The sequence below is a fragment of the Garra rufa genome, chromosome 10, assembly GCF_049309525.1.
Source record: "Garra rufa chromosome 10, GarRuf1.0, whole genome shotgun sequence".
NCBI lineage: Eukaryota > Metazoa > Chordata > Actinopteri > Cypriniformes > Cyprinidae > Garra > Garra rufa.
Window position 1 is genome coordinate 11,881,171 of NC_133370.1, and position 24,186 is coordinate 11,905,356.

The following is a 24,186-nucleotide window of genomic DNA, read 5'->3' on the forward strand; positions in this document are numbered from 1 at the left end:
TCCTGGACCTGCGCATCTTGAATCGAGCTCTTCACAAGCTATCTTTCAGAATGCTCACACAAAAACACATCCTCAGATGTGTTCGTCCCCAGGATTGGTTCGCAGCGATCGACCTGAAGGACGCGTACTTTCATGTTTCGATCCTTCCGCGCCACAGACCATTTCTGCGGTTCGCGTTCGAAGGCAGAGCATATCAGTACAAGGTCCTGCCCTTCGGGCTGTCCCTCTCCCCCCGTGTCTTCACGAAAGTCGCGGAGGCGGCCCTTGTTCCCCTCAAGGAACAGGGCGTTCGTATCCTCAACTACCTCGACGACTGGCTGATACTAGCACACTCTCGAGAGCAGTTATGCGAACACAGGGACCTGGTGTTGGCACACCTCGCCCGCTTGGGCCTTCGGGTCAACTGGGAAAAGAGCAAACTCTCCCCCGTGCAGAGGATCTCTTTTCTTGGTGTGGAACTGGACTCGGTCAGCCAAACAGCTCGCCTCACGCAAGAGCGGGCTCAGTCGGTGCTGAACTGCTTGAATACGTTCAAGAGCAGAGAAGTGGTCCCACTGAAACAGTTTCAGAGGCTCCTGGGGCATATGGCAGCAGCTACGGCAGTTTTACCGCTTGGCCTGCTCCATATGAGACCACTTCAGCACTGGCTTCATGGCCGAGTCCCGAGGAGAGCGTGGCAGCGCGGCACTCTCCGGGTCAAAGTAACCTCGGCCTGTCGCCTAACCTTCTCCCCGTGGTCAGACCTAGCTTTTCTTCGGGCAGGAGTTCCCTTAGAACAGGTCTCCAGGCACGCTGTGGTACACACGGATGCCTCCACCACCGGTTGGGGAGCCACGTACAACGGGCAGGCAGTGTCGGGGGTTTGGACGAGCCCCCAGCTACACTGGCACATCAACTGCCTAGAGCTGCTGGCAGTACGTCTTGCCTTGAACCGTCTCAAAGGGCGCCTTCGAGGCAAACACGTGCTGGTCCGTACGGACAACACTGCGACCGTTGCGTACATCAACCGACAAGGTGGTCTACGCTCCCGTCGCATGTCGCAGCTCGCCCGTTCTCTCCTCCTCTGGAGTCAGAAGCATCTGAGGTCGCTTCGTGCCATTCACATTCCGGGTTTGCTCAACCGTGCAGCCGACGAGCTCTCACGAGCTGCGCTTCCCGGAGAGTGGAGACTCCATCCCCAGTCGGTCCAGCTGATCTGGAGACGTTTCGGGAAAGCTCAGGTAGACCTGTTTGCTTCTCCAGAGACGTCCCACTGCCAGCTCTTTTACTCCCTGACCGAGGGTACACTCGGCACGGACTCCCTGGCATGCAGCTGGCCACGGGGCCTTCGCAAGTATGCGTTTCCCCCAGTGAGCCTTCTCGCACAGACACTGTGCAAGGTCAGGGAGGACGAGGAGCAGGTCCTGTTAGTGGCGCCTTACTGGCCTACTCGGACCTGGTTCCCAGAACTGATGCTCCTCGCGACAGCCCCTCCCTGGCGGATTCCTCTGAGGAAGGATTTACTGACTCAGAGACGGGGCACCCTGTGGCACCCGCGTCCAGACCTCTGGAAACTACATGTCTGGTCCCTGGACGGGACGCGGAGGTTCTGAGTGATCTACCCCAAGGAGTGGTAGACACCATCACTTCGGCGAGAGCTGCATCCACGAGACATGCTTACGCCTTGAAGTGGAACCTGTTCGTCGAATGGGCTTTCTCAAGAAATGAGGATCCCCGAAGATGCTCGGTCGGAGTCGTGCTTACCTTTTTGCAGCAAGGGTTGGAGCGTAGGCTGTCACCCTCCACCCTTAAGGTCTATGTAGCCGCTATTTCTGCAAACCATGACCCCGTTGAAGGAAGGTCAGTAGGTAGGCACGACCTGGTCGTCAGGTTTCTCAGGGGAGCCAGGAGGTTAAATCCTCCTAGGCCCCCCTCCGTACCCTCTTGGGACCTGTCTCTGGTGCTCACAGCACTACAGCGGGTCCCCTTTGAGCCTTTACAGTCAGTCGAGCTGAAGTATCTCTCTATGAAGACTCTGCTCCTGCTGGCATTGGCCTCCATCAAGAGGGTAGGGGACCTGCAGGCGTTTTCGGTCGACGATTCGTGCCTTCAGTTCGGGCCGGCAGATTCCCAGGTAACCCTGAGGCCCCGGCCTGGCTACGTGCCCAAGGTTCCCACTACTCCCTTCAGGGACCAAGTGGTGAGCCTGCAAGCGCTGCCCCCGGAGGAGGCAGACCCAGCCCTAGCTTTGCTTTGTCCCGTCCGAGCATTAAGATGCTACGTCGACCGGACGCAAAGCTTCAGGACCTCAGATCAGCTCTTTATTTGTCACGGAGGACGGCAGAAGGGGAAGGCCGTCTCCAAGCAGAGGATGGCACACTGGATAGTGGATGCCATCGCCTTGGCTTATCAAGCTCAGGGCGTGCCCTGCCCGCTCAGGTTGCGAGCTCACTCTACTAGGAGTATTGCATCCTCCTGGGCGCTGGCTCGTGGCGCCTCGCTATCTGACATTTGTAGAGCTGCGGGTTGGGCGACCCCTAACACGTTCGCTAGGTTTTATAGCCTTCGTGTAGAGCCAGTCTCCTCCTGTGTTCTCACCTCAAACGGGTAGAAGCACTGAGAGGCACTGGCTCAGGTCGGCTTGCTATCTTCTCCAGAGTGTCCATGAAGACCCTGTCGAGTCCTCCTTCCTCGGCTCCAGACGTAGCGGAGCGTCTAGGCGCCAGGCCTCTCTCGATGAATCTTTAGAACCGATAGAAGGCTTAGGATACATGAGAGACTTAAGTGAATCCCATATGTCTTCCACGGTACCCACAGAGACCGTGTTTCCCCGGTAACCTTCTACCATCTTCACGAGGGTTCAATCACCTCCATTCTTCCATATGTCCTAATTGAGCCATATGCGTATTGCTCCGAACCTCCTCCGGGATGGGTGGGAGCTCCGAACGTTCCCAGTGCTCCAGCTTCACTAAGTAGGTAGTGCTATGTTATACAGTGACTGGTCTTTTCTGTTCCGCCCTTGGCCTTAGCAAAAATTGGAGGCCAGGTGGCTTGCTCAGGACACTGGAGGGGGGCAGCAGCTGCGGCGCTTTGCTAGGGATCCCAATTCGTCGGTCTCCGACGTGACGTCGTAGAGACCGACTGAGAGGGAACGTCTTGGTTACGTATGTAACCCTCGTTCCCTGAAGGAGGGAACGGAGACGTCACGTCCCGTCGCCTCAGCTGCTGTACCACCGCTGTGCGGCCGGACCCAAGCTCGGCTCCTCAGCGAAATCCTGTCTATGCATTGCACCTGCTGTGTATTTATGCTCACGCTGTGATCAGCGACAGCTGGATGCAATCATGCATGCCAATGTGCATTGGCTCGTTTAGTTTACACACGAAGAGGATTGGTATCTCTAAAGCGATATCCCAATTCGTCGGTCTCCGACGTGACGTCTCCGTTCCCTCCTTCAGGGAACGAGGGTTACATACGTAACCAAGACGTTACGTCATTAACAACAGCCCTACATTGTTGAACTAATGTGGTTCAAACGACGGAGATGCAACCATGTTCGGGAAACACTCGTGAGCTAGTTCGTTTCCACAACAATGCATCGTACTATGGAGGTTAACCAGCGAGTTATGTCGTTCTACGGGAAACGCACCCCAGGATGTTTATGTTAATTTTATTCTGTTTGACTGTTGTATTTGCACTTTTTTTTATAAACTGCTATTTGTTGTTAATAAAAGTTGTTAACATTTTTGTAGTGTTTGGTATTCAGTTTCTGAAAGGTATAGGCACAAGCCAACAGTTTGGTGACGCTGTCTGAGCCTTACGTCATATTTTATCTTTTTTTATTATTCACGGTAATACCGTATACCGGGGGTAAAATAGGGAGGAGGTTTGACGGTATCAAAATTTGGATACCGCCCAAGCCTAGTCCAAAGAGTTGCTCATGATCCAGGCTCTAAAAAAAACTGGACCAGGTACAGTGTGAATCAACAGGAAGTGCTTTCATATCATCAAAAGCTGAGAGCGGCATGTCTGGAACTGCTTCTGAGGCCTCAGGTATCCCTTACAACACAATGTGTTGATGTACGCTGTCGTTGTGCCATTTTCAGAGGGTTTATGCTTTCGCTATGCAAACACGCTTTTCTCTTTGCATAAAGACCCGTTGTGTTTGTCCTCCATCCCACTAAACAGAGTGACTAAAGGGTGGAGTGCTGCTGGCCAAAGAAGGTGAAGAGCATACTAAAGAATGAAAAACAGAGAACTTCTAGGAACTTCCTGTTCACCTGCTCCTGACTTTCAACCTTACTCACAATACAGTAACACTACAACAACAGTATCACATGCTCACATGTTAAACACACACTCTGACATGTTCAGCAGTTTCCAAGAGATATTATTTAGAACAGATAAGTTTCACAGCATGTAGAGTAATATCATTACAAATTCAATTCGTAACCCATTTGAAGATAGGGTAGTACAGATCGATTGGTGAATAAAATGAAAATTAGGCGAATTGTAACTGTCGTACTATAGGCAGTATTCGGATCAATCTGGGGAAGGAGTATAAAACAGAATAACAGGATTATTACTAATTAGATCAACGTGTAATCTGTTGTAGATATACACTCCCAGTAAAAAGATTTTTAATGTTTTTTAAAGAAGTTTCTGCTGTTTACCAAGCCTGCATTTATTTGATCCAAAGTACATTTTGAAATAGTTTTACTATTTCAAATAACTGTTTTCTATTTGAATATATTCTAAAATGTAATTTATTCCTGTGATCAAAGCTAAATTTTGAGCATCATTACTCCAATCTTCAGTGTTACATGATCCTTCAGAAATCATTCTACTATACTGATTTGCTGTTCAAGAAACATTTTTTATTATTATGATCAATTTTTAAAACAGTTAAGTACATTTTGTCAAGATGTTTGATGAATAGGAAGATCCAAAGATCAGCATTTATCTGAAAAAAAAAGCTTTTGTAACATTATACACTATATCATTTACATTTACATTTATTCATTTAGCAGACGCTTTTATCCAAAGCGACTTACAATTGGGAATACAACAAGTGATTCATCCTAAGGAGGCAGATCGACATAGGAAGTGCTCAAAAATACCATATATCAGGCGTTGTTAGATGAGTATGGGCTAGAAAGGGAAGATCAGGAAAGAGAGGAGAAGAATTTTTTTTTTATTTTATTTTTTTTTATTTTTTTTTATTGAGTCAGATAGTGTCGAAAAAGATGGGTTTTCAGCAGTCGCTTGAAGACAGTAATGTCAGTATTTTTATCATTACATTAAAAGTGATGATAATGACATTTATAATGTTACCAAAGATTTCTATTTCAGATCTGAACTTTATATTCAATAAACCTGAAAAAAACTTGTTTGCTGTTTTCAACATAATAATAATAAATGTTTTTTTTTAAGAAGCAAATCAGAATATTAGAATGATTTCTGAAGGATCAAGTGACTGGAGTAAGCTTTGTAATCACATAAATAAATTACATTTTAAAATATATTCAAATAGAAAACAGTTATTTTAAATAGTAAAAATATTTCAAAATCTTACTGTTTTTGCTGTACTTGAAATAAATGCAGGCTCAATGCCTTAAAATGGACTTGGTCATTTTTTAGCATCTGCAAATAAATGATGCTAGAACTTAACTTTTATTGTTAAATATTGTTTACCAACTGGTCTGGTCATTTTTTATAGATCTATATAAGTCAGTTCACATCAAGTTCACAGAGGTGCAAGAGCAAGAGTTAGCAGAGTAACCAGCAATACAGTTTATTATATTTTCATAAACATAATCCAAGTAGAGTTTGACAACTAGTAAGTGTCTAGAAAAAGTAGAAATGTTGTAGAAAATGTTTGAAAAGTGTGTCTGTACTTTATTTCTTAAAAATAATTCCCACCTGCTTTAATATTTTGTTATATAATGCAAGTGTTTTTAATCATGACTGTCCAAATATTTTTTGGGCAGTGGGATCCAAAAGTCTGAGACCACTTTGCAAATCTGGGAATTTTTAACATTTAACCAGAAATAAACAAAGTAACATATGATTTTTGAAAAAAAAAAAAAAGTTTAAACAAATATAGAAATATTTAAAGGGATAGTGTCACGTACAAAAAGGGGAGGTCTGGTCCAAAAGCAGGATGAGTGATTTTAATGAAACAAATACAAATAAACAAACAAAAAGCCAACACGGCAGAATACAACATAAACTCAAAAGAACAAAACAGGGAACACGGTCTAAGGCCAGGATCTTCAGAAACACAGAGTAACACGACAGAACATAAAGACAATGCAGACATGAAGCAGGAGTGAGAAGTGAGAGTTCTTATAGTCCAGATAGTGAACAGCTGTGAGTGAAATCAGTGCTAATGACAAGACAGACGTGAACGATCAGGGGAGTGCAGTTTAAGGGGAACAGCGACCTCGAGAGGCTGAGGGAAGACCCACAGCCCCGATCATGACAGATAGTTCACCCAAAAATGAAAATTACCATCCTAGGTGTATATGACTTTATTCTTTCAGACAAATACAATCAGAGTAATATATATGTGACCCTGGACCACAAAACCAGTCTTAAGTCGCGGGGAATATTTGTAGCAATAGCCAAAAATACACTGTATGGGTTAAAATTGTTGATTTTTCTTTTATACCAAAAATCATTAGGAAATTAAGTAAAGATCATGTTCTATGAAGATTTTTTTGTAAAATTCCTACTGTAAATATATCAAAATGTAATTTTTGATTAGTAATATGCATTGTTAAGAACTTAATTTGGACAACTTTAAAGGTGATTTTCTCAGTATTTAGATTTTTTTGCACCCTCAGATTCCAGATTTTCAAATAGATGTATCTCGGCCAAATATTGTCCTATCCTAACAAACCATATATCAATAGAAAGCTTATTTATTGATGTTTACATCTCAGTTTTGTAAAATTTAACCTTATGACTGGTTTTGTGGTCCATGGTCACATATATATATATATATAAAAAGTCCTGGCTCTTCCAAGCTTTATATCAGCAGTGATTAGATTTTGAAAAGCAAAAAATGCTTCAGTGAGAAGTGAGAAATGTGTAAGCGCAGAGGAGAGAGCAAAACAAAACACCAGTCACAAATTAGAAGTACAAAATGAGGATATGCAAAGAAAAATGTTGGAGGATTTCGATAAAAACCAGGAGTAGACTGGTTTTCCTTTGCTGTAAGCAAAACTAGACTAGCATATTCTTACCAGAGCTTATATTACGCCTACATCTTACATTTTACGCTTAAACAAATGCATCGATTCCAACATTATCAAGCTGCAGACTCGGAGCCTGCTGCATCGACAGTCCCGCACCCAGAGTCCCGCATTCTCAGACCCCTCGTTTTTCGAGACAGCGCCTCCTGCTGTTCGAAATATCGTATAACACCCTTATCCAAATGCCATTGAAAATATTAGAATGCAATATTACGGTCTCTTTTTATTTAAAGTTATCCAAATAAATATTTGCGTTCCCTGCTTAATGCATGTGCCAAAAAAAATAATAAAAAAAATCACTGTGTTCTCAAACTAACTAATTACCCAGTATTTATTTTTTGAGCGTGGGTGTAATTGAAAGGAAATTACTGATGCAACCGATACAAATGCAAATTGAACTATCATCTGAAAAATATTATGTGACATTATATTGCTACAATGTTTTAGTTTGTTTTTGTACAATGTTTCAAATTCCATTTTTTCTTTCAGCTCAACATATAATGGTCTAATTAACATTATACCATGCTAACATTACAAAACCTGTTTTTTGATATTTTGAATGTGAAGCAAAACTCAAATAATAGACAAAACACCAATAATGAACAATTCTGTACTTTATTTAACGATCACCTTCATCACTGTCATCTTGCTGTAAACAGGACAAAGCAAAGAAAAAAGGAAGAAAGCATTGTGTTAGTGACTTTATTTTCGTCTTCAATTGCATTAAAAAAAAAATCCTCATTTATAAGTTGCTTTGGATAAAAGCGTCTGCTAAATGAATAAATGTAAAATGTAATGTAAATGCATAAGGTAAAATAATTACTTTCTGGGAGGCAAATGTTGCTTCTTTTCTCATTCTTTTTGCAATCACCCGGTCAAATTCCTCAACTTCACTAAAATAAAAGATGAATGCCATTGTCAAAAATATTGTGTAATAATAATATTTTTTTTTGCAAATGCAAATTACAAGCATACCTAGGGTGATAAGTAGGGCCACAAAGGAACACCTCCTCAGCCTCCTGCCAGGATAATGCCTGCAGCTCACATAGGCCATGAATGATGGCCTGTCCATATAAATAAATACATTAATTAATTAATGTATAAAACATTTCATATATGGCAATAATAGAAACAATCCAATTGACAAACACGTGGCCTACCTCTGGAAAAAGAAAACTACAAATGAACTCCACTTCATTTGTGAAGTTCAGTTGAGTTTTTCAATTGTGTAGCAGAGCTTTGAGGTGTTCAAAAAGAATGGCACACTGCTGCTCACTGTCCATGAAGATTGGCACACGTGGCTTTAGGGGGAACCACTTTGATGGTTTCCCATTGAGAACATCCTGCGGGGCAAACAAAAAGTGTTGTTTTATATATACACAAGCCGGGGGAAAAAGGCGAATAAAACATACATTAACGGCTCAAATTTTGTTACAAACTATCACTAAAAAAATAAAAAATACTCTGTTCATATGTTGGTGTATCGATGAGCTATAAAGTAGTTTGATTAAAAAAGAAATCATTTAATAAAATTGACGATACTCACCGTGTTTCGGTTCTTTACGAGTTTATCCATGTGTTTATCCGATCCAATTTGAAAGGTGGCGCTGTCTCGAAAAACGAGGGGTCTGAGAATGCGGGACTCTGGGTGCGGGACTGTAGATGCAGCAGGCTCCGAGTCTGCAGCTTCATACTACTCATCGATTCAGTTCAGAAGGCCTTTTTTGATATTCAAAATCTTGATCACCATTCACTTACAAAGCTTGGAAGAGTCAGGACATTTTTTTTAGAGACGCACCGATTGATCGGCTAGTGATCGGAATCGGCCGATTTTTGCATGATCGGCCCGGATCGGTGACCGGCCGGTCAATTGCTCCTCTTGCCGATTCCTAGCCGATCCCTTTATTGCCAGCGGCGCATGCAATTACGTTACAGCCACGCGCGCACTCACAGTCGCATGTAATTATTTCTTTGGTGTGAGTGAAGATGACACAAAGATCGCAGTTTGTAACATTTATAAGGCCAAAATACAACGTGAGGGAACAACCACGAACCACGCGCTTGTTTAGCTTGGCTGGACATGTGGTAGATCGCGCCCCCGCTCTGCATATTTTGCATGTCTCTGTTAGTTAACACACCTGATTCAGATAACCCGCTCGTTAGAAGTAAGCTCCGTGAATCAACTGTGTTCCGATTGACTTTCATTCATTCACATATTTGTGCTGCGCCTCTGCATATAGCCTCTTCACACAGTTAGAAGCGAGCATGTTCCATTTGAAGGTAATTAAAGCGTGCGCGACGTGAATTTAATTTGTATCTATTTACAGATGCATTTATGTTACACTTCTCTGGTAAATATCATCTGTGTGAAGACGCTGTATGCGGTGGCGTAGCGCAAATATGTGAATGAATGTTCCGAAGTGTAGTAACGTTACCGCTGGATTAACTGGTGACAAGGCAGAAATGCTTCTCTTTATCAAGGAAAATTTGCCATTAATGCTCAAGTAATAGCATTTAGTACTAGCATTGTTATTTCTACCTGTTTGAAGACACAGTGCACGTTTTGTTATTAAAGTTATTGTTGTGAGATGATCCTGTAATTATGTTAAAAAAAATTCATATAAAATTCATTGAAGAAAAGTAGATTTTTGTATGCCTGCTTTGTTACTTATATTTTATTTCTAATGTTTTCAAGGCTCAGAGCACTTTATTTTGTTAAAGTTATTTTAATATGAGAAGATGCTGAAATGTTTATACATTTCTTTTATTATAAATTAAAATAAATACATTGAGGAAAAGATTTTTGTTAGTATAACTATACTATGTTAGTTACAGGAACTCATTTTATACCTTTTTCAAAGGCACAAAGCACTTTATTTTGTTGTTAAAGTTATTTTGTTGTAAGAAGATCCTATAATGTTTAAAAATGTATTTTATTATAAAATAAATTTAATTAAAGAAAATATTTCTGTATAGGCCTATGCTTTCATTACAGTTCTTAAAAAAATAAAATCGGAATCGGCAAAAATCGGAATCGGCAGGTCACACTTACTGAAAATTCAGAATCGGTATCGGCCAAGAAAATTGCAATCGGTGCATCTCTAATTTTTTTAAATATCACTTTGTTTGAATTTGTCTGAAACGTCATATACATCTAGGTGTCTAGGGCTTTAGGGTGAGTAAATCATGGGGTAATTTTCATTTTTGGGTGAACTATCCCTTTAATATTCTGCATTATTTCTAGGTGAAATATCAAATGATTAAATTAATGACACTGATCATATGAATCCTTTGCACAAACGATCAGATGTTCCTCCATTAAAGAACAAGATGCTCTTGGTTCATCTCAAATCACGATCACCAGGTTTCACACAAACTTAAAGCTTGAACGCTCTTATTATTAAAGCAAAAGAGAGACAAACCATATACTAAGACATTCTACAATGTTACAATAAAATTTAAAATGTACAATTAGGGGTGTGTGATACGACAATTTTTGATTGTGGACGATTAAAATGTCTCCACGATCTGCTTTTAAATAAATATATTGTAGTATCATGCTACAGTGTTCCTCCGTCTCAATATAATGTACAACAAGACATACACTCACTCATGGGACACTGCATTTATTCGTATTCACAATCACAAAAGCACATTATTTGTATCTGCTTCAAAGCCTTGCTGCAGGTAAAATAATGATATTTCATCCACGCACTGTTCTGGCATGCACTTCATGAGCGCGTAAACCTAAAGCGTGTGTGCTAAAAGCCTGTCAAACAGCACCTGATTACTAAACTAAGCTATCTTTGGCATCTGATTCGCTAATACTGTCAAAAACATGCAATGATTACATATAAACCCACTTGGCTTTGTCTAAATTGAAAGTAAACAGTTGAGAGAAAAGCGGATACTCGCCAGTAGTACTGTAGATGCATGCAGCTCCTAAAGCGACAGAACTAAACATGCTACTGATTGTCATTAAAGGGACCGTTAACCCCCAAATTTTGTCACTCACATGTTGTCCCAAATCTCTATTAATTTTTTTATTGTGCTGAACACAAAAGATGATATTTTATAGAATATCAATAGTGGATAACAATAGCTGGTCCCTACTCACTTTGATAATGGGAAAAAATAAATCAAATATATGGAAGTAACTGGGGACCAGCAACTGTTTGGTTACCCACATTATTCAAAATAAGTTTTATGTTTAACATGTTTTATGCTTTAAAAAAAAAACTGAAAGTGAGTAAATGATGACAGAATTGTCATTTTTGGGTAATGGTACGCTAATAAAACAAAACACAAAGAAAAATCACTCACTGCACTTGACTGAATAACTTTAGTTGCTTTAATAAGAGTCAGTATATAATTTATGTATATAGTGTTTTATTTTAATATTTGTTAATTCAATTTCTTGAATGCTACTGATAAATACACCTACTGTACCTGAAAATTAAAGCACTGTTTATCAGTGTTGTAGTCGAGTCACCAACTGTCGAGTCCGAGTCGAGTCTCGAGTCCCAGTGTTCGAGTCCGAGTCCAAGTCCGAGTCACCAAAGAAGAGTCCGAGTCGAGTCCAAGTCGAGTCACCATTACCAGAGTTCGAGTCCGAGTCGAGTCTCAAGTCCCCAGTGTTCGAGTCCGAGCCGAGTCTCGAGTCCCGTATTCGAGTCTACATGTCTCCAGTTGTGGCACGATTATATTTAATAGTTTAAATATTTTTTTATATATTTCTGATATATAAGTAACATTAAAGGATTAGTTTACCTCAAAATGAAAATTTCCTAATAATTTACTCACCCTGACGAAGAAACAAGAACAACCAACTGAGTTGGCATTGAAGTCCATTAAGTAAACATCCTGAAATGATTTTCTTTTAAAGGTCCCATATCGTACACATTTCTGGAGGTTTATTTTATTTGTTGATGTCCTTAAGAATATATATTTGCGGTATAAGTGCCAAAATCCATCTCAATATATTTTTACAGCTCCTTTTTTAGGAGCTCTGTCAAAAACAGGTCGATTTTGGCCCATCTAATTAATATTCATGAGCCTCTCTTCTGATTGGCCTGTTGTTTTCTGAGTGACGCACAACCAGGCCAATCACAGGTAACTACAGTCATGTATGCTGTAAGCGTAAGCGAGCTCAGAGCAATAGAGAGAGCTGATACTCAACAGGATATTTTAGAATGATCATTAATGTTTTTTCTTTTACAAACACCGAATGCAGTAAGCTACATAACTGTTGCTTTAGTAAAGCCCCTTTCACAATGCGCGCTGATTCTGGAAAATTACGGGAACTGTGTGAACCAAAGCCAGAACCTAAAGGCAGTGTTGTAGTAATGATGCACGTTATCAAGCGACTCTTCACAACGAAAAATAACGTTACGTGCAAAGTGGAATGAAGCAGCGATCATCAGACAGAGCCAGCTCCTCACTATCAGCGCTGAAGCACAGTTTGTTCAGGTTAGTTTCAGTTTAGTGAAACGTACGCGTCGCATTACATCTCACATCCAAACGTCACATGTCTTTATGGTTTGTGTGTAAAGCACGCACAGATTCCGGAAAACAACTGTGAATGAACCAAATTAAACAATTCCGGAACAAATCGTGGGACACATTATCCGTGTATTTACCGGAATCGCTGTGTGAAAGAGGCTGAAGTTGACGTGCCGCTGGTCTCTTATATTAAAGTTGTTCTGAAGCCTGTGTAATGATCGTAGCTTGACATCTATCGACTGAACAGGGTTTTCTCCACTTGTTTTCCTGTTGTTGTTGCTCAATGGAATGGATGCGTTGTTGTCTGGGGGTTTGACAAAAGGAGGGTGGGACGTTGGTTTGTGACTGAAGGCGGTGACTGAGTCGATCGGACGTCACATCGTTACGGAAGTCACAGTGGCTCGTGAAAATGAACAGCTACTTTAAGCAGGCTGTGTGCAGTTTACTGTGGATTGACTGTTTTGAAACTCATATGGTAGTTAGATAGCCCCTAGACCTTAGTTATCATGAAAAAAGCCAGGAAATTTTGATTTTGACGATATGGGACCTTTAAGAAAAAAAATTTTCCACTGAAGAAAAAAAAAGATCCTGGATGGCAATGGGAGGAGTGTACATGATTAGGAGATTTCCATTTTTGTGTGAACTAATCCTTTAACACTGTATTACAGAAATACACTCAGCGAAAAAAAGAAACCTGCATTTTACAGGACACTGTATTTTAAAGATACTTAAAACGTAAAAATCAATACGATATGCAGAGAGAGAGAGAGAGAGAGAGAGAGAGAGAGAGAGAGTGTGTGTGTGAACGAATTATTTAACGTGTGTGTGTGCGTGTGTGTGACGGCAAGCGACTGGTTAGAAAGCATTGTGTAACGTCTGACATGTTTCTTGTCGACACCACAGGATTTTAAGAGTCAAAATTGCAAAAAAAAAGTTTAATCTGACACAGTGACTATCGCAACAGACAAATATCGCAAAAATCTGATCTGGCACAGTGACTAGTAACGTTAAGTTATCAACAGACAAAAAAATGCTGTAATCTGAACCAGACATACATTAACCCTAGCTTCTTCTATTTGTTATCATATATGCATTAGTCAATAATATTTTTTTGAAAAAAACTAACGTTAGGCAATGGAAAGCATTTTGCTTATGTTTCTGGGTGCATCCGTGACAGGTGTCTGTTAAAGTTTGAGGTTGTCTCAGTCTTTTCCTCAATTGTGCGATTACACACACAACATAGCGCTGCTCTTTCCAGCATTAGAAGCAAAATTTGCGTAGGCGAACTTCACGATCCGGGGCACGTCTTTCTGCATTTTACAAATGTGAACATTTAGCCCGCGAATCATGCATCATGCATTGCACGAGCGTAAAAGTGAGTGACGTCAGTGAGTGTGTTGTCAAGCAAAGAGAGCGAGAGGTAGCAGTGTCTGTGAAGGGAGATCGCGGCCGGTCTTGGGCACGAAACAGGAAGAGTGTAACACCTTATATAATTTTTTATAACATATTTAGTCAAAAACAAAGTGATGAATGCTCAAGTCCGATTGTATATATCCTCGAGTCCGAGTCCAAGTACGAGTCATCAATCCGCGAGTCCAAGTCGAGTCACAAGTCCAGAGAGTGGATTCTCGAGTCGGACTCGAGTCCAAAGAATAGTGACTCGAGTCGGACTCGAGTCCGAGTCCAGGACTCGAGTACTCCATCACTGCTGTTTATTTTGTTTTGTATATTATTTGTATTTGTAACATGTAGCATATCTTTGTTCTTATTTTTTAATAACAAAGATAAAATAATGACAACGATTTTTTTATCGTCGCCCACTTTTTTGTTTTATATTTTGTGACCTTGTAAGGTTTTGGTTTTAAAATAGGGAAATTAGTTTGGCTGTACTGCTCAAAAAACTTCTAAAATAGTCAAACATGACAAAGAATCATGATAAAATTGTGAATCGTGATACGTCTGTGATATGATATTTTTGCCATATCGCCCAACCCTATGCTCAATGTTAGATTAAATTAGAAAAGAATGCAAAATAGAAGCATTTTCATTACTTCAGACCCTCACTGTATGTATGCAGTTTGAACCATTACCTTTTGTGTTTCACCTGCTGAGTGAGAGCATATAGTATGTGCAGTCGACATATTTCTCCCAAATATGCTGATTAAAATGAATTTCATCAATGCAGTTTCACAGCAGTGCAGACCCCTCCTCTCCAACCGAGTCACACACATACATACACACACACACACACACACTGCCGCAGTGCTAATCGCCATGCCAACAGACACACCCACCCATGTGCGTGTATAAGTGTGGACTCGTACAGAGACAGCAGACTAAGCTGTGTTTTTGGACACAGTGGGTGTATTTATGAGTGAGTCTTGCAGACTGTAAGATAAACGAAGGTCATGTTCTTTTTTCTAAACCTCATGTCACATAATCCGAATAGTCCTGCCAATCATAAACACATGCTCCCACACACACATACTGTGGCTGATGCAAAGACAAATCTGATAGCATACGGAGATGTGCTATCATTTTAGAGCTTACTGTACCCAGGATGAGTCTGCAACTATGAGAGCTGTGGATGCGTGTGTTTGTGTCATAATGTGCATGTCGTGTCTGAGTTAAATCAGACAGTCTAGACTGAGTGCTGTGGTCTCAGAGAGGTAAAAGCTCCTAAATTGAACACCGAAAGGATACTGAGTGTTACTGCAGAGACTGAGAGAGAGGGAGAGAGAGGGAGTACTGCAATGCAGACATCAGCAGTACCTAATATGGCAGTGTCCAGTCCTCCCATATCCACCCTACACTTACACCCTACAACACCCTTAAATGAAGTGCACACTGCAGCTTACACACAGCCACTAAAAAGAGCTGTTTGCATTACCAGTTCAATACTAGGAGATGTTATCACTGCCTTAAAGGGACAGTTCAAAAAAATGAAAATTCTGTCATTAGTTATTACCCTCATGTTATTCCAAACCCGTAAGGCCTTTGTTCGTCTTCTGAAATTGTTAAATACAATCGTCATTTTTGTTTTCTTTGCACACAAAAAGTATTCTCTGAGCTTCATTAAAATTACAGTTGAACCACTGATGTCACATGGACTATTTTAACAATGTCCTTACTACCTTTCTGGGCCTTGAATGTGGCAGTTTCATTGCTGTCTATGCAGAGTCAGAAAGCTCTCAGATTTCTTCTGAAATATTTTAATTAGTGTTCTAAAGATGAATGAAGATCTGACGAGTTTGAAAAGACATGAGGGTGAGTAATTAATGATAGAATTTTCATTTTGGGTGAACTATCCTTTTAACTTATTAGGGCAACAGCAGGAACAACCCCAAAATTATGGCCACAACAAAATAATTCACATCATTTTCTTGCTTGTTCTATAAAATCACAATGAAGGCCTTGTATCTGACTTATTAAAGCAGAATACACTGATATTAAAGTTCTTGTCGACAACAATAAGCCAATTAATATGAGCAATATTACAAATATTTTGTTTAAATAATTTTTAAAAATCTATTATTTTAAAAACTACAAGTAATTTTATGCATTACAACATCAATTCAACATTATAAAAAATTATGGTTAAAATTACGGTTAATACCAATAAACCAATAATTATGGCCGATATTAAAATTCAATACTGTTTTATCTAAATAATTAATAATGGTTACACTTTACAATAAGATTCATTAGTTAATTACATTAGTTCACATGAACAAAGAGTGAACAAAACTTCTACAGTGTTTATTAATCTTAGTCAATGTTCATTGTTAATAATAACGCACTATTAATATCACAAGTTGTGTTTGTTAACATTAATTAATGCACTGTGAACTAACATGAACAAACAATGTACAACTGTATTTTTATGAACTAACATTAACAAAGATCAATAAAAAGTGTAATACATGTATTGTTCATTGTTTGTTCATGTTAAGATAATACATGAACTAATGAGACCTTATTGTAAAGTGATACCACAATGGTTAATAATAATTAATAATTACATAATTACACAAAGAAATAAAATACTAAACACAAACACCTATCATTTTAAATGAAGTGAATTTAGAAATCATAACATTATAATGCACTATATGAAAAATTTATATTCATTTTGAGATTTGATGAATATTACATTTAACAATGTTATTAAATTATTGGTGCTTCTAAAGATTAATTTTAAGCGAGAATTAGATGATAGAACAAAATCCTAAATGACCTGAAGAAGTAGGACATATGTTTGATGGTTTAATGTTTAGAAATTAAGATATTAAGATAAATATTAGCCATAAATATTAATATTGTAATTTTACATGTTTTTGCTAAATATTAGTTTTTGTTTTATTTTACAGTGAATGTCAAAATATTAATGTTTTTTTATTTACTTAATTTTATATTGAATAATAATAATACAATTGTTATTTTACATACATGTAAATTACACTTTCACCTAAATATGTTACACCTGTAGTGTTCATTGTTTAATTGCTAATGCGACCTTTTCACACCACAGACTGAAAAAAATGAATCATTCCTTGGTACTTGGTCAACAAATTATTGATAGTTAATTGTTAAATAGTAAATAGTAAATATTGTCATACTAACAGTTGTCTGAATACTTTTTGAATAATCCATTACATACTGTTCTATCAAAGTTCACATTATCAAGATAAACTTGTTCTGACACAGTTTAACTTCGAGTTCTTGTCATATTTTATTACCATTTTCTAAACTACAATAAATAAGCTGTGATAATGTGAGACATTTTGAAAGTGTCTGTATAAATTTTAGTTTGGTATCTGAGTTCTGCAACAAAAAACATCAAGGTGCAGTGCCAAATCACTTGCCATCTGTATGGGGGTCTTGCAGAGGTCTCTCTCAGTCACAAGTCTCTCCTGGTCAGTGACATAGAGGCCTTTCTGAGCGAGGGCCTGGATGACGGCGTTGTGACCCAGCAGAGGTTTAGCCGCGTCGCTCCTCAGGATCAGACTCCCGGCGCGGCAATATAACTCCGCAGAAAGCAGCAGAGACACAACAGGTGGCTTCACATGCTCCTGATCGTACTGGTCTTTGTAAAATGGATCCTCCAACTCCACCGGTACACAGTCTGAAGAAAAAGAGAAAGATTGTGATTAGTTACACAAAAGTGTCCAAGAATTACAGTAGAGGTCAAAAGTTTACACCCCCTTTTAGAAACTGCAAAATGTTAATTATTTGACCAAAATAAGAGGGATCATACAAAATGCATGTTATTGTTTATTTAGTACTAGTAAGTAGTAGTAGTAAGATATTTCACATAAAACATGAAAACATGTTTACATATAGTCCACAAGAAAAAATAATAGTTGAATTTATAAAAAAAATGACCCTGTTCAAAAGTTCAGATACACTTGATTCTTAATACTGTGTTGTTACTTCAATGATCCACAGCTATGTTTTTTTGTTTAGTGATAGTTCTTTATGAGTCCCTGAACAGTTAAACTGCCTGCTGTTCTTCAGGAAAGTCCTTCAGGTCCCACAAATTCTTTGGTTTTTCAGCATTTTAGTGTATTTGAACTCTTTCCAGCAATGACTGTATAATTTTGAGATCCATCTTTTCACACTGAGGACAACTGAGGGACTCATACGCAACTATTACAGAAGGTTCAAACACTCACTGATGCTCTAGAGAGAAAACTATGCATTAAGAGCCGTGAAAATCAGGGTAAATTGAACTTTTTTTGTCCTCGTAGAAACATGTAACTATCATCTGTAGCCTCTGGAGGGCAGTAATAAATAAAAAGATATATTATTTAGGCAAAATAGGAAAAATTAGTGGTGCAACGGATCACAAAACCCACGGTTCAGATCATATCACAGATTTTGAGTCACGGATCGAATCATTTTTCGGATCAGCAAAAAACAAACAAAACAAACAAAAAAAGTTAGTTTTTTATTAATTACTGAATGCTTACTTTAAGTACTTCTAATCCAAAGCAAAAACTACTATCTTAACTAAAAAAAGTCAGTAACTAAACAAGAACAATGACACGACAAAAATGACAAGCGTAGATGAATACAACATAAAGTTAATAATACTAACACTAATTAAATCAATAACCCTAGTATTCAGGTGCAGAAATGTAATATTTAATTGTAAAATTACTAGTGCTTCTCACTGCAGGTGTTTATAGGATGCTGTCTCTTTAAGGCCAAATGCACGCACCAGCTGTTTCGGTTCACTGAAGACATGACCGACTGTGTTTACCAGAATACTAAAACGGGTATTTAGACATTACTTTGTATGTACGTTTCCGTTCAAATAGAAGTTAAAGAGGGATCAATCTGTGTGAATCGCGCCTCTCTCTCTCTCTCTCTCTCTCTCTCTGTCTCTCTCTCTCTCTGTGCGCGTGCTCGCTTCTGGTGTGTGAGGCAGCGGTAAAAAAAACAAAACAGCGCGCGTCTTCTCTTTTGCTGCAATGGTTTTAAACTGACCAATCAGAAGCTAAATAAAAGTAAACATGTGCAGATTATAAACTTTTACTCTATGATGGTTATAAATTTAACAGTTAATCCGCGAATCACATGCGTGCCGAACCGTGGGGGCTGGTCCGTACGGATCACGGATCATCTTCGATCCGTTGCACCCCTAGGAAAAATGTATACATCTCCATTTAGTTCAAAAGTTTTCACCCCCTCCCTGCTTTAATGCATCGTGTTTTCCTTCTGAAGCATCAGTGAGCGTTTGAACCTTTTGTAAAAGCTGCAGATTGAGTCCCTCAGTTGTCCTCAGTGTGAAAAGATGGATCTCAAAATCATACAGTCATTGTTGGAAAGGGTTCTAATACACAAAAATGCTGAAAAACCCAAAAATTTTGTGGGACCTGAAGGATTTTTCTGAAGAACAACAGGCAGTTTAACTGTTCAGGAAAAACAAGGGATTCAACTATAACAAAACAAAAAAAACACAGCTGTGGATCATTCAGGTAACAAGAATCAAGTGTATGTAAACTTTTGAACAGGGTCATTTTTATAAATACTATTATTTTCTCTTGTGGACTATATTCAAAAAAAGTTTTATGTGGTATATCGTGTATCGAAATATATGAATGTGAGGTGGGTGAAAAAACAAAAAAATAACTTAATGTGTCTTTAAATCTGATTCAGGATCAATGCTTGGTCAAACAGACTGATCTGAGGTCTACAAGTGGAACCCTAAAGAAAAAGACACACTGTTTTCAGACTAATCTCATTATGGCTGCCGCTTAATCTGATTTACTGAAGATCTTCAGAATAGCACCATAGACTGAAACACACACAAACAGACAGGTACAGGCATGCATAATTTGAGTCACACACACATCCAGACTGCAATCACTGGGGAGCATGCAAACACAATTACACACACACACACGTAGGTACAGGCCTGCAAAAACTGAGTCAAGAGCACTTGCCCACAAAAACAAAGCAGTTGTGATGCACATAAACAGAAAATAACAACATCACGATGACAACATCTGCCGACTGACAATTCAGCTCTGTTTCTGACGCTGAAGTGCGACTGCAGATGTCTGTGTTTAGAAGGCCAAGGAAATTCCTGGCATCCCATAATGCTTTAGTGTGAGTCAGACTACAGGCGATGTAGATTCCTGCTCTTCCTGGGTCATTTCCTTTCAGTATGTCTTTGTGTGTGTGTCTCCTTCAGCAGCAGGAAATATGCGTCTTAAAGGTGCAGTACAGTTCCTGCTTAAAAATCAAACACTATACATAAAAATTAAAAGTACAGACATTGGATTTAATCAAATAAAAAATACAATACATTACAGTCATTATGTATCCCTATGAAACAGTTATTTCCAGCATTAACTTACAACTGCTGACGACAATCTTTATGAGTATTTTCAATATTTACAGAGGCATCAGAAAACTCTTCAAAAATATTCCTCTTAACCTTTATACACAAAGCTGCTGCGTCAATGGAAACCCTTTCCCTGCCAGTCTCCACCAGTTCAGAGCCAAAAGCAAAAACACACACACACACACACACACACACACACACACACACTTCTGTAAAGCTCACAGTTTTTCCTGAACATGCTCATAAAGAGCTGCCTGGTTATGGAAAGGTTTTTTCCCCCACGTTTCATCCCCACATGGAGGACAGAGGCAGGAAGCGGCTCTCGAAGGCATGACAAACACAGGGAGGAAGTGAGGGGTCAGAAAGAGAAAAGCCTGAGGCAGCAAGTCACCAAGACTCACAAAAGCCTTTCAAAAGTTCAGCTCTGGCCTTTTGTGAGTTTAAATGTTACTGTAAGGAAACATAACTCAGCCCCTTTATGAAATATTTATCGTAAGGTCAATTATAAAGGTTTTTACAGCAGATAATATCCTAGTACTGTACATTCTATAGAATTTTGAAGATATTCTTGGCATATGCTTATAATAATCTTAATGACATTGAACAACTTGTACACTAGCAGTCAAACATTTTTGAACTTCTGTTTTTTAAAGAAGTCTTTTTTGCTCATCAAGCTTGCATTTATTTGATCCAAAGTAAAGTACATATTTTTATTATTTAAAATAACTGTTTTCTATTTATTCCTGTGATTAAAGCTACATTTTCAGCATCACTACCTAGTTTTCAGTGTCACATGATCCTTCAGAAATCCTTCTAATATGCTGATTTGCTGTTCAAGAAACATTTTTATTATTATTATCAATATTTAAAACAGGATTCAGGTTTCTTTGATGAATAGAAAAATCCATCCGCATTTATTTAAAGTAAAAAGCTTTTGTAACATTATACACTATATCATTCAAAAGCTTGGAGTCAGTATAATTTTCAACTTTTATTTAGCAAGGATGCTTTAAACAGATCAAAAGTCATTTATAATGTTACAAAAGATTTCAACATAATAATAATAATAATACATTTTCTGAACAGCAAATCAGAATATTAGAATGATTTCTGAAGGATCATGTGTCTGGAGTAAATTCAGCTTTGAAATCACAGAAATAAATTACATTTTAAAATATATTCAAATAGAAAACAGTTATTTTAAATAGGAACATTATTTCAAAATTACACTGTCTTTGCTGTACTTTGGATCAAATAAATGCAGGTTTGGTGAGCAAAAGAGACCTCTTTAAAAAACATAAAAAATCCTGTTCTAAATTATTCTAATATGCTGATTTGCTGTTCGAGAAACATTTGTATTACTATTTTCAGTATTTAAAACACATTAAGGATTCTTCCATGAATAGAAAGATTTATCTAAAATAAAAAGCTTTTGTAACATTATACACTATAGTATAGAGTCAGACTCTTTTTTTAACCTTTATTTAGCAATGATGCTTTAAATTGATCAAAAGACATTTATAATGTTAAAAAAGACTTCTATTTCAGATAAATGCTGTTCTTCTGAATGTTCTATTCATCAAAGAAACCTGAAAAAATATACTTGGCTGACTTGGTGAGCAGAAGAGACCTCTTTAAAAGATATTTAAAAACTTTTGACTGGTTGTGTATGTTAAGGCCAGCATCAAATTACAATCATCTTTTCTTCCTTACTATGAAATGGCTTCTCAAGCAATTAAAAAAGAAGTAGAGCAGGACTTGATTTTGTCTATCATTAACTATCTGGGTTGTTGTTGTTTGCTAATTGCAAACTGGTTGGTTCTGTCATGATTTATTCAAGGTTGTTCCAAAGCCTTCCAGGCTTTTTTCTTCAAAAAGATGCCAAAAGCATTATAAAAGAATCCTTAATACTTCTGCGCTATATTACAGGTTATTTGAAGCCATGTGATTATAAAAACAGGCCAAAATGTATTTATTATTATATTTATTTATTTAGTTATTTATTCCTAAATAACCTTCCCTATTATCTTATGAAACAAATAATATATCCCATATCCGCACTGGGTCCCTCATAACATAACATGAACGTTTGACATTTTTTGTTCTTAATAACAGTTTACAGAGAGAATAACAGTGGACAGAGTCACATGTGAACGTCACACACTCCCAGCGCTCCTCAGGCTTCAGTGATGTAACAGAAACGAATGCTCTCAGCTGTGGTATGTGCAGTATGCCACAGATGTTAGGCTGGAGGAAGAGACGGGACATGGACAATATCGCTATGGGGGCCTACTGGCACTCAAAACAGCTGTTTGTGGCCTTGTTTATTTTTCATTTCCGAGAAAAGTATCTGGATGAACAGACATCCACCAGACTCTATTTTCAATTTAAGGATGCCTTGCAATGGTGGGGCTCGTCTTCCTGTGTTTGTTTCTCATGCTGATCAGCAGTTTCATTCTGCTGCAAGAGCACTGCCTCATGGGGAGATATTATCACCCTTACAAAAAAAAACTAGCATGGTACTTTGATGTATGCCATGGTACTAAATGAGGACCATATTTATACACCATGGTACATAGTACTACAATGGAATACACTTCCAGTCAAAAGTTTTTGAACTATGGGTTTGTTGAAGTTTCTTCAGCTCACCAAGCCTGCATTTATTTGATCCAAAGTACAGCAAAAGTACAATTTTGAAATATTTTTACTATTTAAAATAACTGTTTTCTATTTGAATATATTTTAAAATGTAGTTTATTCCTGTGATCCTTCAGAAATCATTCAAATATTCTGATTTGCTGCTCAAAAACATTTATTATTATTATTATTATTATTATTATTATTATGTTGAAAACCGCTCAGTAGAAGGTTTCTTTGATGAATAGAAAGTTCGGAAGAAAAGCATTTATCTAAAATAGAACATCTTTTGTAACATTCTCAATGTCTTTATCATCGCTTTTAGTCAATTTAAAGCATCCTTGCTAAATAAAAGTATTAATTTATTTATTTTTTTCCAAAAAAAAAAAAAAAACAAGCTTTTAAATGGTATAGTAGTGTATAATGTTAATCTTTTTATTTTCATGTAAATGCTGATCTTTGGATCTTTCTATTTTAAACTTTTACCATTTTTGCTGTACTTTGGATCAAATAAATGCAGGCAGAAGAGACTTCTAAAAACATTACAAATGTATGTTAAGAAAATCACTGGCTCATCAAGGTAAATGTCAAAAATACATGTATGGTTCCTTCTAAATAAGAGGTACACTTAAGCATACTTTTAAAAAGAGAACTTAATATGGAAATAACATACTTTAAAAGAACTAAAGTGCAAATGAATGCAATGTAATCGGACACTTAATTGTATGTTATTTGCAATTAAATGAAAATGTATTATTAAATCCTATTAAGTGCAATTAGTTGACCTTAAGAGTGTTTGTGTGACCTACTTACAGTAGGACTTACACAGTACATCTTTATATATAATTGTGTAATTGTTTTTGAAATATGGTTATTGCAAAATGTACTGACAAGCATTAATGCCACCTAAATTATACTTTATTGTCATTTCTTAAACTTGCATGTCCAATTTAAAT

At 38.1% G+C, this 24,186-nt stretch overlaps 1 protein-coding gene across 2 annotated transcripts in view; it reads right to left on the reverse strand.

Moving 5' to 3' along the window:
• Nucleotides 1–24,186, reverse strand: part of camsap2b (calmodulin regulated spectrin-associated protein family, member 2b) — a 97,365-nt gene that overhangs the window by 69,516 nt on the left and 3,663 nt on the right. For both annotated transcript variants that reach the window (XM_073849225.1, XM_073849224.1), the window contains exon 2: nucleotides 17,604–17,863. In XM_073849225.1, coding sequence (XP_073705326.1) covers nucleotides 17,604–17,863 — 260 coding nt within the window. The remainder of the gene's footprint in view (nucleotides 1–17,603; nucleotides 17,864–24,186) is intronic.